General features: G+C 36.9%; 1 protein-coding gene across 6 annotated transcripts; it reads right to left on the bottom strand.

Moving 5' to 3' along the window:
• Positions 1 to 4109: 4109 nt before the first annotated feature.
• Positions 4110 to 20695, bottom strand: LOC122876205 (solute carrier family 28 member 3-like). Of its 6 annotated transcripts, XM_044196238.1 has the most exons (17): positions 18989 to 19359; positions 17727 to 17812; positions 17525 to 17616; positions 15744 to 15933; positions 14078 to 14222; positions 13881 to 13994; positions 13492 to 13569; positions 13060 to 13140; positions 12721 to 12801; positions 11979 to 12104; positions 10852 to 10982; positions 9709 to 9877; positions 9388 to 9585; positions 8097 to 8178; positions 6807 to 6905; positions 4640 to 4754; positions 4110 to 4341 (listed from the first exon to the last, which is right to left on the bottom strand). In XM_044196238.1, exons 1-17 carry the CDS (start codon positions 19070 to 19072, stop codon positions 4224 to 4226), a joined length of 1989 nt encoding a protein of 662 aa, XP_044052173.1. In that variant the 5' UTR covers positions 19073 to 19359; the 3' UTR covers positions 4110 to 4223. The 6 variants fall into 6 exon arrangements, with proteins under 6 accessions (XP_044052173.1, XP_044052175.1, XP_044052174.1 ...); XM_044196240.1 differs by lacking the exon at positions 17727 to 17812 and having other exon boundaries at positions 13492 to 13550; positions 18989 to 19379; XM_044196239.1 differs by lacking the exon at positions 13060 to 13140 and having other exon boundaries at positions 18989 to 19361.
• Between the last annotated feature and the right edge of the window lie 899 nt (positions 20696 to 21594).

The raw sequence follows: 21594 nt of genomic DNA, 5'->3' as shown, positions 1-21594 counted from the left end.
ATTTTGACTAACATGATCACTACTTTTGTGGGTAATTTGCTGATGAGAAACATGCCTCTCCATTGTTAACCACAATTAATGAACTAGAGCGTCTGTTCGTCTGCACACGTTCGTCAGGGATTCTCCCGTTTAATTTCTCACTCCGCACCAAGACACGTCCATCTAATTATGTGTCAACGAGCAATTAAAGCATCATTAAAGTTTGTTAAGCAGAGAGCATTTCATGGAGAACAGTGATTAGGCACATCAGGCACATAAATGTTTGTGCAGCTTGATAAGATTGTCGATAAGCTTATTATCTATCTATCTATCTATCTATCTATCTATCTATCTATCTATCTATCTATCTATCTATCTATCTATCTATCTATCTATCTATCTATCTATCTATCTATCTATCTATCTATCTATCTATCTATCTATCTATCTATCTATCTATCTATCTATCTATCTATCTATCTATCTATCATCTTCAGTTCTTCTTCATACCACCCCACCAATCCTTTTACCATCTCTGTCTTTTCTAATCATCCTTCTAAGTGTCTCTGTGAATCCGTCCAAACTCCAGATTTAATCAGTCTGTTGTATAGCTTTGCTTGATCCACCTCCATATCCTTCCTTCATCCCAGCAGCCTCCTTCCTTCCTTCCGTTCCTCTTCCTGTGTGTGCTCCTTGGACTCCTGGTGGATGACAACTTCATCTCTATCATTCAGTTTCTCTCACCTCCTCTTCATCCCCCTCTCCTTCGGTTGAAGTGCTTCATGACAATACAATATCCACCAGTCTCAGCCTCCTAATACTCACCCTCTTCTTTTGTGTTTTTCTACATCTCTGTGTTTCTTACTTTTCCTCCATCTATCCACCTTTCTCTTTCCTTCCATCCTTGTATCGACCTCTGTGCGGCTGCAGTAAAAGCAACATTAAAGTGTCATAAAAACATGGAGATACGAATTCACAGTCAGTGTATCTGTATCTTAAAGCAAACCTTCAATATGTCTAAATGCGAATTTTAGGAAAAACTTTTTATTTAATTTTTATATATTTTTTATTAGATTTGCAAATACCCACAGCATAACACATTCATATTGTGCATATTGTCCCAACAGATAAACAATAATACACAATAATGGCTGAAGTATAATTAAAAAAAATCACATGTAATGTTTACAAACAGTACATTTTACACACATTTACAGATCGTCCACGAGATTAATTTTCAGATCAGATCTTTAATCAGTTTTCTGTAAGGTTAATTTATTTTACGCTTTCAGATAATTATTCCAAGATTGCAAGTTTCACAAAATAGGTAGAAACTATGTACAGTATATCTCAGGTGTTACATGCATGAGCTATTTTCCCAGTATGAAATATTAGTGCGAACGCTATTTCTCCATTTTGATTTTTAAATTGTTTTTTTTGGGTTGCTCTTAAGATATTTGCTAATTTAACTAATAATTTGACATTTTGAATAGAAGGGCACAACAGTTACTGTAATGTTCAGCCAAATTATTTGAAACCAGTTTTTTTCTTTATTTTTATAAAGCTATTTTTGATTTAATTATTTAAGAGGGATAGTGCAGATAAAAAACAACTATCCCAACACAAATAAAAACAGAACATTTGTCACCACAGTAAACACAGTCCAGCTTCATTGAGTGAGATGTGCAAGAGAAAAAGCATATTATCAAAGGCAAATTTCCAGATCTCATAGTCTCACAATTTTCTTATTATGTTGTGATAATGTTGTTACTGTGTTATTTTATTCAGATTATTTTCATACATTAGCCAAAGAGAATACATAGAATTCAAAAGGTCCCTTTGTTTGTTTGTAGCAGCGAAATTCCAGTCTATGGTTTAAAAAATTACAGATATAGATTAAGCAACGTCTCAAATGACATAACCTTAAAAAATGTTATGTCCTCTACTTTGTTTCTAGCTTTCCAAACTTTTTAGTTCTTGACCCTACACACACACACACACACACACACACACACACACACACACACACACTCAAATCATCCTGACTCCTGAAAATTCCCAGAGACATGATGTGTGCTTTTCCCTCCTGATCTAACAGCTCCATGTTTTAAAGACACTTTTTCTTGATGGTGCTGACAAACATGAAAATGAAAGAGAGCTCAGTGTGATTTATTTTTATTTTTATGGGGGACACATGGTAACACGGAGCCTAAAAATGTCCTACGTGACAGCGTCTGATGGCTGAGTCTAATGTTCCCTCTCTGTGGGTGTGTGAAATTCACACATGTGAACACACCTCCTGCCCGCCGAGAAGGGAGCCATCTGACCTTTAGCTTGTGGCGGACTTAATGAAGAGACTGTCATTTGCCGTCTCTGTGAGTGCAAGGCCTCTGAATACACACAAGTGCCTTGATACCCTCCTCTTTGTCCGGTAGACAGTCTGAGTGTATGATTTCTGTCAGTATTAATGAGCCAGTTACTTGGACAATCGGCTTGCCAGTCAAGCCAGTATGACTGACTGGTCTATGGTGGGCTGATGAATCTGACATGCACTTTGGTGTGTACTGCCAAATGGGAAAACGAAGACACCAGTGGCATCCAGTGGCCAAGTAATACACTGCTTTTACATTTATTTTGCTTTTTCGCTCGGTCCATTCAGGCAAGGCAGGGAAAAGTGAGGGATAGTTTTATCTATCTATCCAATATGTAGTGATGGATATTTTGCTGTTTTTCTTTCTTTTTGTATTAGAAATGATTCTGAAGCAGCTTTTATACCATGTGATGTTAACACTTTGCACTGTGGCCATTGTCTATGACATCCATTAGAGGAAATGACAGCTGCAGGCAGATGGGAAACAAACAAATACATAAATACATGAGATAAATACATGAGATACACATGAGAAATGATACAACACACTTTAGCTGCCCAAATGATTGTTTTGCATAACATGTTCATGTCCAGGAGGTTGCCTACAGGTAAATAAAGGCCTACATATAAAAAAAAGCAGTGGTAGAAGAAGTACTCAGATCTTTGACTTCAGTAAAAGTAGTAATGCCACAGTGTAGAAATACTCTGTTACAAGTACTTTATATACTGCCGGGTAGCTTGTGAACCCCCCCCCCCCGGGGAAGTCTAAAATCTTACTCTTTAATGCATCATAATTTATTTGTTGATTATATTGTGTATCATTAATCTGAATCTGAAAAGTAATTGATAACTAAAGGTCTCAAATAAATGTTGTGGAGTAAAAAAAGTACCATATTTGCCTCTGAAATGTAGTGCAGTAGAGTGAATGCACTTTACTTTCAACCACATTCCAGTTGCCTTTCACTTACTACTACTTGATATCCAATAAACTGAATGACTAAGTCTTCATAAACTTCTCAGTTCTGGAAAAATCTCAGCTACTGACTGGATGCTCAAATACGAAGCTACTTTGTATAATTTTTTCAATTCAGTTCAATTCACTTGAATAGGCTTTATTAGCATGGCATTTGACATGTGTTGCCAACGCACAATTACGATTATGAAAGACAATGTTAAGGAATGAAATGAACAGAAATAATGTGAATAACAATATTAATTAATAGAATAATATAGATAATGAAATCGATACATGAAATAAAATAATATATATAAGTAATATGAGTAATCAAGTTAGTATTAGTACCATTTCAATGTGACTTTAACAATGCAAAACAAACAAAAACAATGCAAGTATTAATCTACTGTTAATAAAATAAAGAGATATTAGTGGGGATAATACAAGAACCTCACGTGGAATTGAGCTTTGTGTGTGATTATCTGGGCAGATAATATAATTTAAAAAAAGTGTCCTACGTGTTCATGTCTCAAATGAGAAACGTAGAGATACATGCAATACATACAGCTTCCATACTGTATGTATCATATATACACATATACATTCATGCATTACATGTATAGTATACCCACATACGTATACTTCTACTTACATACACCTGCCTGCATATATACTGTATATACAAATAGAATTGAGTGGGGTACACTGTAAAATTAATTTAGATATATTATTAAATTATTATTTTTTATATCCATGGTGCATACAAACCATTGCACTTAAACATTCAAAAATGATCACTCCATCTCATGTGCACTAAAATGAATTTTATTTAAAAAAAAAAATCAAGTCTAAATCTTAAAACATTTGAAATATTCACATTTAAAACTACTATTGATGTGTGTTTTTGTTCACAGTGATTCAAAGCACCAAGCTGCAGTTGAAGTGTGAAGGGGGTGTGAGTCTGCAGCAGCGTTGTAGACTGCGCTGACTGAATCCTTCTCCGATCGTCACGTTCCACGGCTCGTATACTGTCACACTGCAAATAAAACGCACACACACTGAATCACAGCATCTCTCTTCTCCATCCCATCAGCTGTATTCATTCCAAAAAGCTAACGTTTGTGATGTATTTATGACTGCACAGAGAAAATGAAATAGCTTTGTAGCTGGGTGAACGATGCTGAGTAAATACACAGCAGAACAGCAAATATATGGTAACTGGGAAACAGTTATTCCAAATGTAAAAAAAAACAAACAAGATAGGTAGAACCATCAACTAATTATAATAACACACAGGTACTGACAGACAGACACACACACACACACACACACACCTGTTATAAAGTTGTGTGCAGCAGGTGACCAGTTGTGAGCTGCTGGTTACACTGGTATTGATAAACTCTGTGCTCAGGAAATTTGGACAGTGAACATCAGGGATGTACAACATACCTAGAAACCCACAGAGCATCATAAACAGCCTAAAAACACTTGGGTGACAGGATATATATTGTGTTGATAATATTCAATTTATACACATTCTTTTAATTACTTAGATCAGTTAAACATTGCTCTCACAATCATTTCAGCATGTATTTAGAAATGTAAAAGAGCTAACAGACAGAAAATTTAAAAGTGAAACTGAAATTGGAATTAGTGTATAATGTATTAGTGTAATTTACTTTAACATTTTAAAATCTATAGATTTTTATGTACTGTATATATTACTTTAATGACAGAGAAATATTTATGGCCACAGCTGTTTGTGGTCAGAATATTTTGTAATGTGTTATTGAAGAAAAATGAAAATATATTGCATTCATTGCAAAATGTAAGAGGAGTCTTTGAATATTTTCATATATATGGCAACACTTCACAATAAAATCACAAACTCCTGAGTAATCACCAACAAATGAGTAAATAACAAATCAGGACCTAACTGCTAATCAATAGCTAGTAGAAGTTACTGAATAACTTAAGCAAAGACTATGTGTTTAGTAGATAATGACAAGTTACTTGAGAAGAAACTGTTAGATGCTGTTACTGAACCGGTGTGTCAAATGAATAATTCTGACCACTTTACTTAACGCTGTGAAAAATTAAACTATTTAAAAGCTTTAGTTTTGTAGTTTAAGAATCTTGCATCTCTGGCTATGACTTGAGTTTTCAATTAAATAAATTTACAATTGTGAGTAATGACCTCCAATGCTGAAAAGCTAGAATAACTCTTATGTAGCTGTTAAAAATATAGCTGGTGAAAGGACAAAGTCAACATGTGAGTGATAGACCAGTACAGTATATGTTTGCCATGTTAGCACATAGTGTGGCTGTGTTATTAAGATGACTTAGAGGTGTGAATATTCATGACAATATACTCTAAATATTGTGATTAAAATCTTATCTGAGAATTCTGCTGTCTCTGGCTTTTGTCATAAAATGATTGCATGAATGCATTCTCACTTAAAACCCAGTAGATATATCTCAGTTTTGGAGAATGAGGCAGTAATTTACTTAAACGGACACAAACTTTAAGTAATATTTACGTAATAAGGAAATATTTGAAATATAATACATGTTTTATGCATGGATGGATTACTGAACGGGCCCATACCCAGGGGCCCAAGCAGTCAGGGGGCCCCTCAGCAGGAGCCTCTGTTTAAAGTGACTGTTAACATTTCTTGTTGGTAAGTCAGTTAAAACTAGAGATCACCTGATCATGTGTTTTTGCTACTAATCAGTCTTTTGGAGTATCTGCCAAACAAATACAGTTTTTTCCTTCATATTGCGGCTGTACAGCATACTGAGGCTGCAGTAACATTTTATTTAAATACAGTAAAATCAGTAAAGCAATTTAAATCAGTTTGACAGCACAATAGCTCTGCTTAAAGAAAAGAGAACCTGCATCTTTTTGATGGCTTCCTGTATTATTTTGTATAGTATGCTGTAGTATTTAGTATAATATCTGTGTCGAGGAGTGTCAGTGTGGGTCTGCTGTGGCAGGAAGCTTTGGACAGGAGTCAGAGAGACTCTTCATCTCCAGCGTGAACTAAATACTGAATTTCAGGTGCAGCTTTTGAACCAACAGCAGCACTTGAGAGTTTTGTTTAACCTGCAAAATATCACTGAAAGACACAAAAAAATTACAAAAAACTTGCACAAAACCATTATAAACAACACAGACGCATTGTCTTGCTCATATATAGGAGGGTGGGGGACCTTTTACTGTACATATCTGAGCCTCAAAATCCGCTCATGGCTATTGGTGTCAGACCTAAATTAGATATTAAATGCTATGATGGCATCAACTTAATTCTCATTGGAGGAATTAAGTGTAGCATTAAATAAGTAAAAAATAATGTTAGAAACTGGCTACAATGTCCATGTAATTTTGTTTCTGCAAGGTGCAGTCAGGATGAGAACCCCACTGTTTGAATGAGGCCTAACATGGACATGAACATACACTATGTAGATAAATGACAGAGGCAAAGAAGAGTGAATAGGCACCTGCAATACATGCTGTCATGAAACAAGAGACGCTGCCTGCAATCAGAGCTCTGAGGCCACAGCTGGAGATTTCAGTCCGTCTATCTGGAGCCATGGTCGCTGGAAAAAGCACAAATATAACATATGTAAGACAAAAGAATGCAAACAAAACTTTAACAGCAAGAGGTAGGTAACAATAATGTTAAGACAACACACAGCAACAAAAGAAACCACCACAACAATTCATTCAGTATACAATATATGATCAGGTTTTATATCAAAAAAGAAGGAACAACAAACTGAAAGTCACTATTCTCTTAAAAAATGGTTTAATTTTTTGTGCTACACAGAGATTTAATTTCAACATGCAATTATCAAGAATGGCCATTCATCTGACATGTCAAGGGAATTGAAAATTATGACTGTTCAACTTGTAGCATCTGAAGAATCTAATCTGTAAATAACTATTTGCTTCATGTAGCCAAAATTGCCACAAATTGCCATTGTCTTTTTCCAATTTACGCTCTCTTGCTTTTGTAGTTATTTTGCAACTAGTACTTGCAAATCTTGACCCCTCATTTCACATTTCTTAGGAATGGGTCCCCCCCACAAACACAGACAAACCCAACAGAGGACTCACAGGAACACAGGGCAGGGGAAAAAACAGGAAAACAAGGGGAAGACTAGCAGGATCATGACAGGTTTTGTTTTTACATCTTTAATCATCCAGGTAGGCTTTTGTTGAGCATACAAGGTCTTTTTCAGTGCCATCCTTCTTTTGACATTTGCAAAAGCATGCACATTCACACTTGGCATCTGTTGACGGTTGTTATGAGTGAATTCATTATGTTTTGGAAATTTGCTGATGTTATGTGTGTTTTGAGAATTATCTGACTTTCCTTTTGATTTCCAGGCTATGAGGCAGCCACAGGCTAAATGAAACAGACTTAACTTCTCATTCAGCCCACACAGTGTAACTTAAATGTAACAGATAGATTCCTCACCACTTACTCCCACTCGTGCCATCCACCAAAAAAACTCTTTGAATTTTCATCCTGTACACTTCTACAGTATGTGTGTGGCAGAGATTGTATCTAGTGCTGTGTGCTTTGTTTCAAGCTGTTTTTGGTTTTTACATTTGTGACAATTTAGTGCTGAATTTAAATGATGTTTACTCAATCAGGGAAACATTTCACTATCAAAATGTAGCAGCATATGACACCAGCCAGCAACTTTGTGATCTTTAATTTTCCTGTTTGTCTGTTGCCGTTTTTGCTCAGCCTTGCTAACAGCTCATGAGGTGGCACTCACACAGCACTCCAACCAACATCCCCAGGGAAGCAAAGTTGGAAAATCCACACAAAGCGTAGGTTGCAATGCTTTCAGAGTGGACCTGAAGGAGGAAACATAATGAAGTGAAAAAAATATCCAAACAGACTTCAACTTTGATGCCTGTATTACATTATACTTGGATCCCTACATGTGTTTCCTACGTCATATGTAGCTGTTGAAGGCAAAAACACAACTAGATGGCATTTGAAAGATTCCTTGTTCAGTTATATGCAATTATTATAAGCCAGTTCTACATTTTTCACCAAAAGTTGATCATTTCAAATGATATGCCATTTGTCTTCTCTAATGGTGCATAGACCAATGTGGTTTTATCAACTAAGACCATGTATGTTCACACAATTTTACTGATAAAGAGTGTGTGGTCAGTGTGGTTTACACCAGATTATATCTGCAAGCCTGAGTTCAGACCATCCAATCATATTGCAATATACCTGAAATGGGGTCATATGCCTGTTCAATTTCCAAACATTTTAAAAACATTTTACAGTGTTGGTTTGCCCAAATCAAGACAAAACATATTTTCTCACTTTCCCCTGATGGTATCCACCCATGGAAGTTTTATCTGGCCAGGTTCTGAATGATAATTTTGTACATGTATAATGCCATTTTTCAATGGTGTGAACACAAAAAATTATAATGAAATATACCATTTACCTCCACTTTATTGGGGTGATGGATACCCTAAATTTCTGCAAGTAAAATTTAAAAATAACTGCAAGGTTACACACCACCAGGAGAGTGGGGAAATTTTGGTCATCTGATCGTTTAAGTAAAAAACAGAATCTTTCATAAAAACTTTGCTCCATAGTGCTTTGAAGCCTTTTTGGAGCTGAGAAGAAACAAGTAAACAGCACCCACCTTGGCTGACTGTGATAGGCTTAGGCTTACTTAATTCAAGTAAACAAGCTCTTAAACTTACAGTACTTCTCTTAAAGCCTCAATATTTTTTTTTTACTAAACACTGTTTGTCTATCACCATTGAGACATTCATTAGAGAAATAAAATGATCTAATGAGGCAATAACATTGTGGATAATAATATTGACTAAAAGCCCTTCCACACTGGCTTTTATCTCCCACTGGTCCAACAACGGCTGATTGTTATCACTAAATAATACTCTCTTATTGGACCAATTAGTTAGCTACTTATTTATGCTCAAACTGTAAAAAAAAAGAAAAAAAAGAAAAAGACAATGACAATCTGAACAAAAACAAGAATGAATACACAAGATATGATGAGTGAGACTCACAGAAATATACTGCTTTATGTTGTCCACATATTCTGGCCCACCTGCTTTCCGCCTCTTAATTAACTCTGACAACTTCTGATAGGCCACAAACTCATTGAGAAATGTTTTTATGCCAATCAGCTCAGCAACAATGAAACTGTCCTCCCAGGAAACACCCATCATGAAGGAGAGAGGCATGAACACGTAGGAGCAGATAAGCTAAAGGAGAGACAGAAAGAGAAGAGTGAGTACATATAAATGGGTCAATGTTTGAATATATTTACAGTAAGTATGTCAGAGAGTTGGTGTGCGAGTGTTTGAGTGTCAGTTTGTGACCATCACCGAGAAGCTGAGCTGTGGACAGTCCAACGTCCCGCCCAGCCAGGAGAGAACAGCATCGAAAAACGCCAATAGTGCCAGGAAGGCCACGAGGTTGACAACAATGTTGGCCGCTAAAGCCACAGCATAAGATGCACCTTGGGATGCCGCCTCCAACACATTCTTACTCTCTCTAAGAGACATAGGCAACATTTGAATGGTTATGTAACACTCAATCCCCTAGCATCTTATCAAAATAGCACAGCATCATCAACACACTGGTGCTGATGACATTTGAAATAATGTGGTTGGCACTGTAGTTCTATAGATCCTTCAGCTTAGTAGATAACAAATGTAGATAACAAAACACAAATTTATTTGAACATACAATATTTGGTTCCTGCTCAGATCTTTGTCAGGTCAAATTGTTTGCACCCACTATTTTTAAACAGTTTGACTGATTGAAATGTTGTCTATTTAAATACATTTGTGGTTTGGAGTCAATGTGCAGGGGTTGCCTACATGTGATGTGCATAAATTTACACTCCTACTATTCAAATTCTGTTCTCCCATACTTTATGCATGGCATGCAAAATATAAAAAGCTATAGCAGTTCTTTCTATTGGTAAAAATGTTTTTACTTTAAGTGCATTTTAAGCTCATATACAACTTTCTATTTTTGCCAAAAACAATTTTACATAATTGTGACACCATCACACTGTGTGGCCACAAGAGCAGTTGTTTTCATAGTGTATTTGCCTAATCACTGATGAGAGATATTTTCCATGAATATAAAGTATGTCTTCAATTCTTTGTGTCTTACAGTATCAGAAATTTTGTGGAGATAAAAAAAAATGCCGTCTCAATGATCTATAATGTAACATTTGTAACAAACCTAAATTATTTTTGGTAAGCTTTTAATAAATCTGAACTAGAATTGTGATAATCCTTAAAAATGAATAGGTCGAAGGCATACAAGCTATCAGAGAGAAGTAAGGGCAGATAGGAGGATTAAGACAAATAATGAACAGATTTAGGGATTGATCAAAGGGGGGATAGCATTTCAGGAAAGATGAGAGATGCTTGAATAAAACAGATCTTCAACATTTTTTAAAGTTCGTATTGTGTGGATTTTTACATATGTTTATTTATTCTGTCCTCTCCTACCCTTGGTCCATTTTGAAGTCATGACTGGCTGTTACACGTGGGGTCTCTGTTTCAGGCCAGAATGTCTTGGCGATGGCCAGGGAGGCTGGAGCAGACATCACTGATGCTGTCAACAAGTGTGTTGCCTCAACCTCAAAAGACAGACACATAAGCAAGATATATATTTAGTCCTCACCATTCACGTCTTGACAGAGCTGTTAAAGTCCTATGTGCACTTTCAGGTAATCAGGTCAGTCAAGAGTCTGTTAAGTTTTGAAGTTGACACTAAATAACCTGCTCAAGTCCTTTGACCAGGAATGAAAAATGTTCAGTGTTCCTAAAGTTGTTTTGTCTTATATCAGCCTTGTTGTTATTCCTATAACTTTCTAAACTTTAAAAATGTGTTCCTGCTTGAAGTTGTGCTTTGGTTGTCATAAAAATTGTGTCACAAACACACAAAGTTAATTGTGGGTTGGTTTAGGAACTCACTCTACAGGTAAATCACAGGCATTCACAACCTGGCACTGAAATGGTTAATAAAAGAGGGAATCTTGATAACTCTTCAGGGAAACTCCATCATTCATTTTTTGCTTATTGACAAACATCACTTTTTTAAACAACTCAATTGTTGATGACAACAAACTGAACTTTCATCTTTAATATTTAGCATTTTCTTAAATAACCTCTTTCCAAAAATCAAAAATACATATTTTTCCTTTTACCTGTAGTGTTATTGATCCATCTAGTTCCATCTAGAACAATAATAATAAGGTGTGAGTTGCTGAGTTTTGGGGATATCGGACGTAGATATATCTGCATTTTTGAAAGCTGTTTTTTTTTTTTGTCTCTTTCCAGAAATCATGACCCGGTGCTCAAGATAATCCAAGACCTTGTTGTGAGCAGTTCACAACAAGTTCTTTGAGCACCACAAACCGAGTGTCATCTAGTTCCATTATATAAAAAAAGGCAGACATCTCTATGGCTGATATCTCCAAAACTCAGCAACTCATACCAAAACAATCTAGATGGATTACAGGTAAGAGGAAAAATATGTATTTTGGGGTGAACTGTCCCTTAAGTAGTGATAACCTCAGTGCCATCTTCACCTCCTCTCTCCTCCCCTCCCTCCCCTGCATCTGCGTCCTCACCCCAAAGGAGATAAAGGCTCCCAAAATGGTTCCAGAGATGCTAGCAAAACCTCCTGTCATCACAGCATGGATCTCAGAATGAGTTAGCCCACTGATGAATGGACGAATCAAGAGAGGTGACTCTGTCTGAAAGAGAGAAATAAGGACAAGGGCTGGGTTGATTTGGAACTAGTGGAATTATCGTAGAAAAGGTTTCAGAATCAAGACGTTTCGGCTTCCATCTGGAAGTCATTCTCAATTGTGAAAAAAATGGGACGGGAACTAGAAATTTAAGCTACTCTGTGTTAAATAAGCCCTGCCCTCAGGAAGGAATCTACCTGAGTATCTGTTAATAGCTAGTTTCACCTGAAACTGACCTAATTGTTTCCAAGATGGCCCAGTAATCAGTAATCAGGCCTATTGTTTTCTGGCTGCACCTACTTCATCACTGTTAAGTACCTGATTAGCATGTGATTGGCGTGACCAAGGTGTTAATACACTGTGATAGACTTTGGGCAGATTGAATCTCAGACCACCATTTCTGTTCAAAGAGGGGTTCTCTTTTTTCACAAAAATGGCTTCCTTGACGCCCCGTTCAAACCAACTCTTCTCTCTACTTAGAATCTTCACCTCGCTGTCTTCAAATGTGTGGTTTGTAGCTTTTAGATGCAAATGCATGGCGCTCTGTAATCCTAGTAGAGGAACTAGTGGATAAAACTAGTGGATTTACAGATTAATATATTTGTTTTAAACAGTTGTTTACCTGTCCCAAGAATATATTTCCAGCTGCAGCCATAGATTCCGCTGGAGACGTTCCCATGGTAACCTGCATTATGAATCCAATCTGGGGAAAAATCAAAGGAATATAACTGAACTGTAGCAAATGCTAATATAAAATATACAAATAAAAAAAATATTGGTCCTCATTATGGCATTATGCTGATTTCTACTAATTACTTTGAGCAGTCAATATTTGTCTTGTATTCCTTAAACTTTATTTCTTACATGACAGGTGCTTTAAAAATAAATGGTTTGAAATAATTGGAAATAATTGGTTTGGCTTCAGATATTTCTCTCCATCCATGCACCGCCATTTCCTCACCTTGCAAACAAGCCAGGGCATGAAGCCAATGTAGTAGAGGATGGAGATGACAGAGCTTAAAAAAACCAATATAGGCATCACCTGGAGAGAGTCCACAATTATCATCATCATCCTTAATATTATTGAGTATGTACATGTGTCCTGGTACTAGTGTCCTTATTTTGAGTCTCATCCTGGTTTTGATCACATTAGAGTGAAAATGAGAAACCTTGTTATTCATATCCCTATGTAGCCTACTGACCAACTACTACTGTAGCTTGAGCTAATGAGGCACCTGCATACATGACAGACAGTGATCAGAAACTTTTACATGATGTTTACATGCCCAAACACATAACCTTGATAGCCCAAAATAACTTGGTAATAATGTCCACGTAAACAGAGAAATTTTTATTCTCGTGTTTGTGTGCATCATACTCATGTGTGTCATACCTTGAAGACGAAGAAGTGTTCTGTGTAACTGGCACCAAACACAAACTTAGACCCAACATCTGTGAATGACATAAAAATCTGTGTGGAGGACATTTTGAATGGTTAGCAACAGAAACAGAACGTTTTGAAGAAACTGATTGTATCTTTTTATGTAACATAAATGTATGTAATGTAAATTAAATGTAAATAATCTACGCTTCAAATGTATACCTGCAGCAGACATGTTTGTGAATGTTTCAGAGCTACAGTAACCTATAAATCCCCAAATTTACCAAAAACAACAATAGACTTTTATGCTGGCAGAGTAGAAAACAAAAGAAGGACACAAGGAAACAAAGAAGGAAACAAAAGAAGGAAAGAAGGAAATGAAAAAAGGAACCTCTGTGTACCTCTGCTTGTTTTCCAAACCACTGCAGTGCACCTAAGCCAAATCTGGTCCTGAGGATCAGCAGACCAAAGACAAACTGTAGCCCGATCCCACATAGCAAAGTTTGCCAAGACCACTGCAAGCACATACGTATGTACATACATGATGAAAAATATATTTGTCAGAGTGTGTGTGTGTGTTTGTATGTGCATCCCTTACCCTGAATGGGTGTTTGGAGAACAACAGCATTAAGAAGATTAAGAGCAGCAAACCAAAGAAAGACACAATCTGTCTGGTCCCTCGCTGGGCTGTGTCCAGTGCCAGCCAGCACACCACAGCCACCAACAGTAACACAGATATTATCCTGGAGAGAGAGAGAGAGAGAGAGAAGGCAGGGAGAGGGAAGTGTAGGAAGGATGAGAGAGAAGAACAAAGACTGTGCAATTGTAACGTGTAATATATTGGCAAGAAGAAGGCAAGTATGTTGTAAAGAAGTTACAGGGCAAAAAGAGCATTCCCTCTCTTTCATAAGAAAGCGTTCCCATATATTCAGCTGGTTCACTGCTGAGAAGGGGATTAGACTGTGTAGATAGCCACTCAGTCAACAACATTTTTAAGATGGTGCCAGTTAGTAGATGTCTTATAGCAGCTTTCTCAGGCTTTTCCTGTATTAACTCTTGAGTCAAGGAAATTAGACCATTTATATCAACCACTGTGTATAAAGTTGTGTTTAGCTGGAAGCGAGCGATTTATAAGGAGAGCTATAAAACCAGCAAAGGGCTACAGAGAGAGTCCCAAAGACATTTACCCCTTCATTTTATTTACCCTTTCCTTTTTGTCTTATTCATACCTAAACCTGCATTAACTGATTGTTTGGCCACAGATACAAGCTGTAAACACAACACTGACATAATTACTTACTGACATAGACTGATATAATCACCTTGATATGGTGAATTTGTTAGGAAACAATTACCTAGTTATACACCCAGCAGACAAGGAGCAACATTATCATTCATTTGGAGTTGTATTATTTGGCCAAAAGTAAGTCCAATATTCACTCTCTTTTATCTCTGTTTTGGTCTCCACCAGCTCCTGAGGGAAATATCTGGCTCTTTAGTTGCTAAATGCTCCAATATGTTCACCAGCTAGTTGCTAACTGGGCAGGTAGCATACAGTAGGTTTTTAGAGTTTTTCGCTACTGCGGCTGTGAACGACACTATGAGAGTGAACCAAATCAAAAAATAATAACAATCACCTGAAAGTCTATGGAAAAAAGAGGGGGGGTGTAAAGTCAGGTGATATCTCTCTGTGGATTCATCCCTACAACCGACCGCTTTCACATAGAAATAGTCAGGTGGATGATCAGGAAAGTTAATAATCTTTAAGTCCATTGGTTACATGTTTATTTAACCCAATTTGTTACGTTCTTGTTATATTGTGTCTCTGCTTCACCTTTCTACTGAGGTAACTGACTGAAGTGCCCTTGAGATAGAGCAATTACCTTACTTTATGTGCACTGTAGCACACAGCAGTTCTTCTCACACTTTGCCATCAACTGCTCATTTCCTTTATCCTGCCCTGTTTGAATTCAGTACTCATGCTGATTTCACGAACAATGAATTTCCTCAGTCTGAGGACATTGTCGTTGCCAGGAGACAGAGAAACCCTCAACATGTCTGAACTGTCTTGCACATTATATACATTAGTTACAGCTAATAAGAAGGGTTTTTAGTACACTGACTCTGCGATGGCTTGGTTGATCATTTTTTTCAGTGTCACTATGGTGAAAAGACCAGTAAGCCTCCCTCCGTACTTTGATTAGGAAGATGCACACCAGAGTAGGAAAACTGAAACAAGATTTGAACATCGTCTCATTTCTCACCATCTGATCCAAAACCAGTTTCTGCTGAGAAGGTCTCTGATAGGATAGAGCTCCTCCCACACCCGGTCGCCATAGCATTCCATCATCCAGTCCCAGACCAGGAAGAATACGGTTACCAAGGTGATGACCAGCAGCAAGACAGCCCGGCGAAAGTTCAGGACACATGCCGCTATGACTATGGCAACGAAGCCTGAAACAAATTTTGCATTAATGTGAATTACATCCCACTGCGCTGACATCATTTTATACTTCTTTTATTTAAGCAATTCTAATCTTTTCATTAATTTGCTGCTTTACATCCTCCAGTTAAAAAGATGACTGGTGTCTCAAAAGACAAATCTGACTCTACACAAGTTCTCCATCACTCTTTTGTACTGATGATGATGATGGCACAAAATGCAACACAATTTTATCCATGAAGTCTGAAGTCTTGTGAACAGTTAAAAGGATCATTTCACATTTCAAACTCCTTAATTAATTTATTATTAAATATTTTGTTTCAAAAAATCAAATGATACCGTGCGTTTTGATCTGTAAACTTAAATGAAATTAACTGAATTGAAATAGGAATGCAACTATTCTGCCCAATTTTCATTGTGGTTTGTACTATTTTCATGAACAGCAGATTGTGCTAGCCTGAGAATGATGGAATTTCATATGTAGTATTTACAGGATTGAAATGTACTGGGTTAGTAGTTGAGGAAAAAACATTCATATTGAGAGGTCCAAAAATTGGTAGGAGGGTTAATCACCTGAAATTAGTTTCTTTGGCTGAGCCAGTGGTCTGCAAACTCAACTTTGAGTCATCACAAATACTGAAAATCAACAAAACTTCTTTTGGAAATGCAAGTTCAGCCAAAGAGTTTTGATAGGATGTACTATGTTAAGTCAAACTACACAACGGTGGGAACTGTAGAGATGTCGGTGTTTCACAGTACTAACCAATTCAACTCTTAGAATAAATTCAGCTATTTAGAATGTTACATAAAGTTTTTTTTTTTAAATCGGACATATCTCTAAAATATTTATAAAATGGAAAAGGGTCATTATTAGACAGACTTGAGAGCAACATAACAACAAGCTGTATAAGTCATAGCCTGGAGTATTTCTGTTATTATCTTTGGATCAATACAGTATCACAATGCCACAAATTGTTCTTTTAAGACTGCTATAGGAGCTAGCAAATGCATTCAAAAGTAATTGTGTGTTTGAGTGTGAGTGTGTTCACACTCTTGTGTCTGTGCAGTATTTCACATGTGTTCTGAGAAGCCATGGCTTGATTTTTCCATCAACAATCATAGCAATTGTGTAGTAAAAATAAAAAAATGTATTTATTTATTTATTATTTATTTTCTGTCTGTTCTATACACACACACACACACACACACACACACACACACACACACACACACACACACACACACACATGCTCATGTAATTGCTCCAAGGCACAGAGCATGTAGGTCAAAAAACTGCCAACATGCAGACTGAAAGACTAGAAATTGATTTTTCACTATACGTAGATGTGGAAATCTAATCCTACAGTATGTGGCTGCAAAATCAAAAGTACCAAACAAAGAAAATCAATTGTACAGAACAGTGGAAACAATCTCAACATTAATGAGACTCTTTCATGCTGCAAATTTAAGAAACAACTTTCACTTTGATACTCAGGCTTATGTAAACACACAGTTAGCATGTGGAGGCTCCCCAGACAGAGACTTGCAACCATTAATCAAACCTGAGTTACACTTTAACAGATTCAAACAAAGATACTTTACCTGCTGCTAAAACCAGGTGTATAATCAGACGGATCTGGTCTTTGTGCTCTGCCAAGTATCCCTGGAATGCCTCCATTTTCTGCTCTAGCAAGCTAGGCACACAAACAGGAGAAAGATAAGGAGAAAGGGCATACATGCAACATCTGAGGGACAAGAGAAAGGCTGGTGATTTAGTTTGCCATTTGTTTGGCAAAAACACAACCTTTTGTTGTGTTGGTCTGTCTTTCTCTGTGGATCGTCTGCAACTTCGGAAGCACTGTCCACATCAATGTGTATCTGATCCTGCTCCTGTCACACACGCACACGCACACACACAGATACACACAGACACACACACACACACACACACACACACACACACACATGGCTTGAGGATAAATACTACTAAGAACATGCTTACACAAGGTTGCTTGCACAGTGACACATATTTATTAACCTAAATGCAAACTGGCGACTTGAAGGAGAGCTTATTCTCTTGTGCACACTGAGCACATGTGTCTGCATGTACAGGTGTGTATTGGATTGAAGGTCTAAAAACAGCCTACTTATCCTACTGAGAATACCAGTGGTGGAAGAAGTACTCAGATCCTTTACTTAAATAAAAGTAGCAATACCACATTGTGAAAATACTCCATTACAAGTAATAGTCCTGCATTCAAAACTTTATTTAAGTAAAAGTATGTAAGTATTTTCAGCTACATTTACAAGTACTCATTAGGCAGAAAAAAGGTCCCTGTCAGTATTTTACTATTATATATGATGCTTCTGGATTAATATTACTGCTGCATTAATGTGTGTGTTGCATTTTACTGCTGTAGTGCGCTAATTTTAGATACATGGTTTTCACTGGACAGGAAGGGTATGAACCATTATAATCAGAAAAGTAACTAGTAACTAAAGCTGTCACACAAATGTATTGAAGTAAAAAGTACAATATTTGCCTCAGAGATGTGGTGGAGTAGAAGTTGCATAAAATGGAAATACTCGAGTAAAGTACAATTAGGGCCTACCTCAAATTTGTACTTAAGTACAGTAGTTGAGTAAATGTTACATTACACCACTGGAGATTACCACAGAATACCAAACCGTACCATAGGCTACTTGTTTGGCAAACACCTTGTGCAGCTGAGAGAAGCTGCGTTTTAAGCATTTTTAGAAAAAACTAATTGTTGTAACTCGATTCCCAAAACTATTTCAGTCATCTGAATCTCTTGGCATAAAGTTAGTAGCCTGAAATTTGTTTGATTACCCAAGCTAACAGTCTGACTCAGTAAAGACCAGCAGAGAGATGTCGCTTTAAGAAATAAATATGTACAAATAAAGGCTTTTTTCATACAATTACCTATAGTGTACTGTGTACTAGTGTAACTGACTGCTGGGGTTCTGAAACATTTTCAATCCTTTTAATTTATTCAAGAATAGCTTGAGAAACAAGTCTAGGCTGTATTCAGATATTTAGCTTACCTCTGACTGAAAGGCCTTGTTGTCTTTACCCCTTTTTTGACTCTTCTTCTCTATTCCAGTCAGCTCCATTCCCTTGCTGTTCATGTACGTTCAAACACTGGCCAGACTTGCTGGGAGTGTTTTTTTAAGCACACCTGTCCTTTTCCCCTCCCATCCTCCTCCTGTGTCTCCCTCTGTCTCTCCCTCTATCCATTTTCTTCCCTGGTGTTCTCTTTTGTTACTTTATTAGATTTTAGGATATTGTGGATAATCTTTTCTCAAATGTGTTGTGACAAGGTTATTAATTTGCAATATTTCTTTCATTCTTGCTTACTTTCTACACACAGACACACTTGCAAACACACACTAATGACTACAGTCTGTTTGGCCGACTGATGTCTTGTTTAGCTGTCATCAGGTTAAATGGTTAAAGGTCATTAAGAGATTAACTCAACACACACATACACACACACACACATACACACACACACACACACACACACACACACACACACACACACACATGCATGCAATTTAATGTATATAGTTGAGTCATGCAGGGCCTGTTCAGTTGCAAACATGAATAATTATTGGCAGACCAAATACCAGTCAGAATGACATGACCTCTCTCTTCTCTTTATGCAGTCATTTCTTCCCATCCTCCCCTGGCTGTGAAAGAACAGTCTGTACATGCATAATGTCCCAGTGTTTGCAACAGTAGACATAGTCAATAGTGCTCACTCTGTCTCTTTCCTGAATTAAATTACTTTCACAGAAACACTCCCTACTCACTGGAAACATTGTAATTTTTTTATATGGATGTAGCTTGTGCAAATGACACACTGTAGTCTCATATTTCTTGAGTATCCCAGCAGCCACTAGAGAGCACTAGTGTATAATTTCTCAGGACCATAATGCACATAGCTGGTATGTAGAGAGGTTAGACTAGGTTCATGTGAGTCGACGTGACAATATTTGTATGTATTGGGTGAGCTCTCACTCAAAGCTGTTCTGTTCTTTGTACACAAACATATAATAAACAGTGAACTGTCCAAACAAAACAATTAAGTAAAGGAAGACTGACAAGATATTGCCTCCAATTACTGTAGAATATAACCTTGGTAATAAGGAACCCTCAGCAAAGATTACTGTAATTTGACTTGCGTTTGTACAAAATCTTAAAATCCTCAGAAAGTAGGTAATAACTTAAGACATTACTCCCTATCAAATGCAAAAGGCCAGTCATCTGTCTTGCATTTGTTCTGCAGGATTCCCAAAACCTTTTTCTCATGGGAGTGGGGTAAATGTTCAGTTCAGAAAGGTGAGTATCATTCAGTCATTTTTTAAATGGAAAACAAAAAACAAACAAACAGTTCTTCTTTTCACAAAGGACACATGGGCGGCACTGAAGACTACTGTCTACTAACGCTTTGATGTAGCCAATCCATATGTTAAAACCATTAATCAAGCTGAAGCCAAGAACTTAAAAATCAAAACAAGAACAGAGCAGGGAAATTTTTGTTAGACTGAGGTTTGTTATCCATGCATTATGTGCCAAAACAAAACAAAAACACAACACAGCGCACTTGGTGAGCTAGTGTAATGTTTTCTGCTCATACTCACTATGTCTAGTGTCCCAATCAGGACCCTATCACTCTGTTACTCATTGCTTTGGGGCCCTTTATGTATTTTTAGGGGCCCACATGAAGAAATCCTAAAAGAATTCAATAAATGTTTGAATAAAATGTGATTTTGATGCAACAATAGGGGACTGTGATGAAACAACAGGTGATTGTGATGTAACAATAGGTGATTGTGGCAACAACAGATAATTGTGATACAACACATGAACAAAAGGTAATTGTGACACAACAACAGGTGACTGTGATGCAACCAGAGGTGATTATGATGCAACAAATGGTGATTATGATGCAACAACAGGTGATTGTGACACAACAACAGGTGACTGTGATGCAACCAAAGGTGATTTTGATGTAACAACAGGTAATTATGATGCAACAACAGGTGATTGTGATGTTACAAAAGGTGACTGTGATGCAACAACACAGGTGACTGTGATGCAAAAAGGTGATTGTGACCTCAAAATAGGTTATTGTGATGCAACAACAGGTGATTGTGATGTAACAACAGGTAATTATGATGCAACAACAGGTGATTGTGTTGCTACAGCAGGTGACTGTGATGCAAAAAGGTGATTGTGACCTCAAAATAGGTTATTGTGATACAACAGGTGATTGTGATGTAACAAAAGGTGATTGTGATGCAATAACAGGTGATTGTGATGCTACAACAGGTGACTGTGTTGCAACAGTCATCACGCAACAAAAGGTGATTGTGATGCAACAAAAGATGATTGTGGCACAACTACAGGTGATTGTAATAAAACAAAAGGTGATTGTGATGTCTTGCTGAAATAGATAATCAGCAAAAAATATATTTACAAATATTTTGATAATCTTTTAATCATTTAAGTTCTTTATACATAAAAATGTTGTATCATAGTAACTTTGAAATCTTTGGCTCTGGGATGATTCATATTTTCAAGTAATTATACACTAATGAAAACATAAATATAAATATTACAATTTATGCCAATAGCTCTTCCT

The sequence above is a fragment of the Siniperca chuatsi genome, linkage group LG5 (genome assembly GCF_020085105.1).
Source record: "Siniperca chuatsi isolate FFG_IHB_CAS linkage group LG5, ASM2008510v1, whole genome shotgun sequence".
Taxonomy (NCBI): domain Eukaryota; kingdom Metazoa; phylum Chordata; class Actinopteri; order Centrarchiformes; family Sinipercidae; genus Siniperca; species Siniperca chuatsi.
This window is presented reverse-complemented; position numbering and strand designations above follow the sequence as displayed.

Bases quoted from the DNA above. Each gene is read 5' to 3' on its own strand.
- LOC122876205 (XM_044196238.1), bottom strand. From the start codon at position 19,072: ATGAACAGCAAGGGAATGGAGCTGACTGGAATAGAGAAGAAGAGTCAA. The intron at 13,995-14,077 runs GTAAGGGATGCA...ATGTGCTTGCAG, and splicing joins TCTCCAAACACCCATTCAGG to TGGTCTTGGCAAACTTTGCT. The intron at 4,755-6,806 runs GTGCCTATTCAC...GTGGGTTTCTAG, and splicing joins CATGACAGCATGTATTGCAG to GTATGTTGTACATCCCTGAT.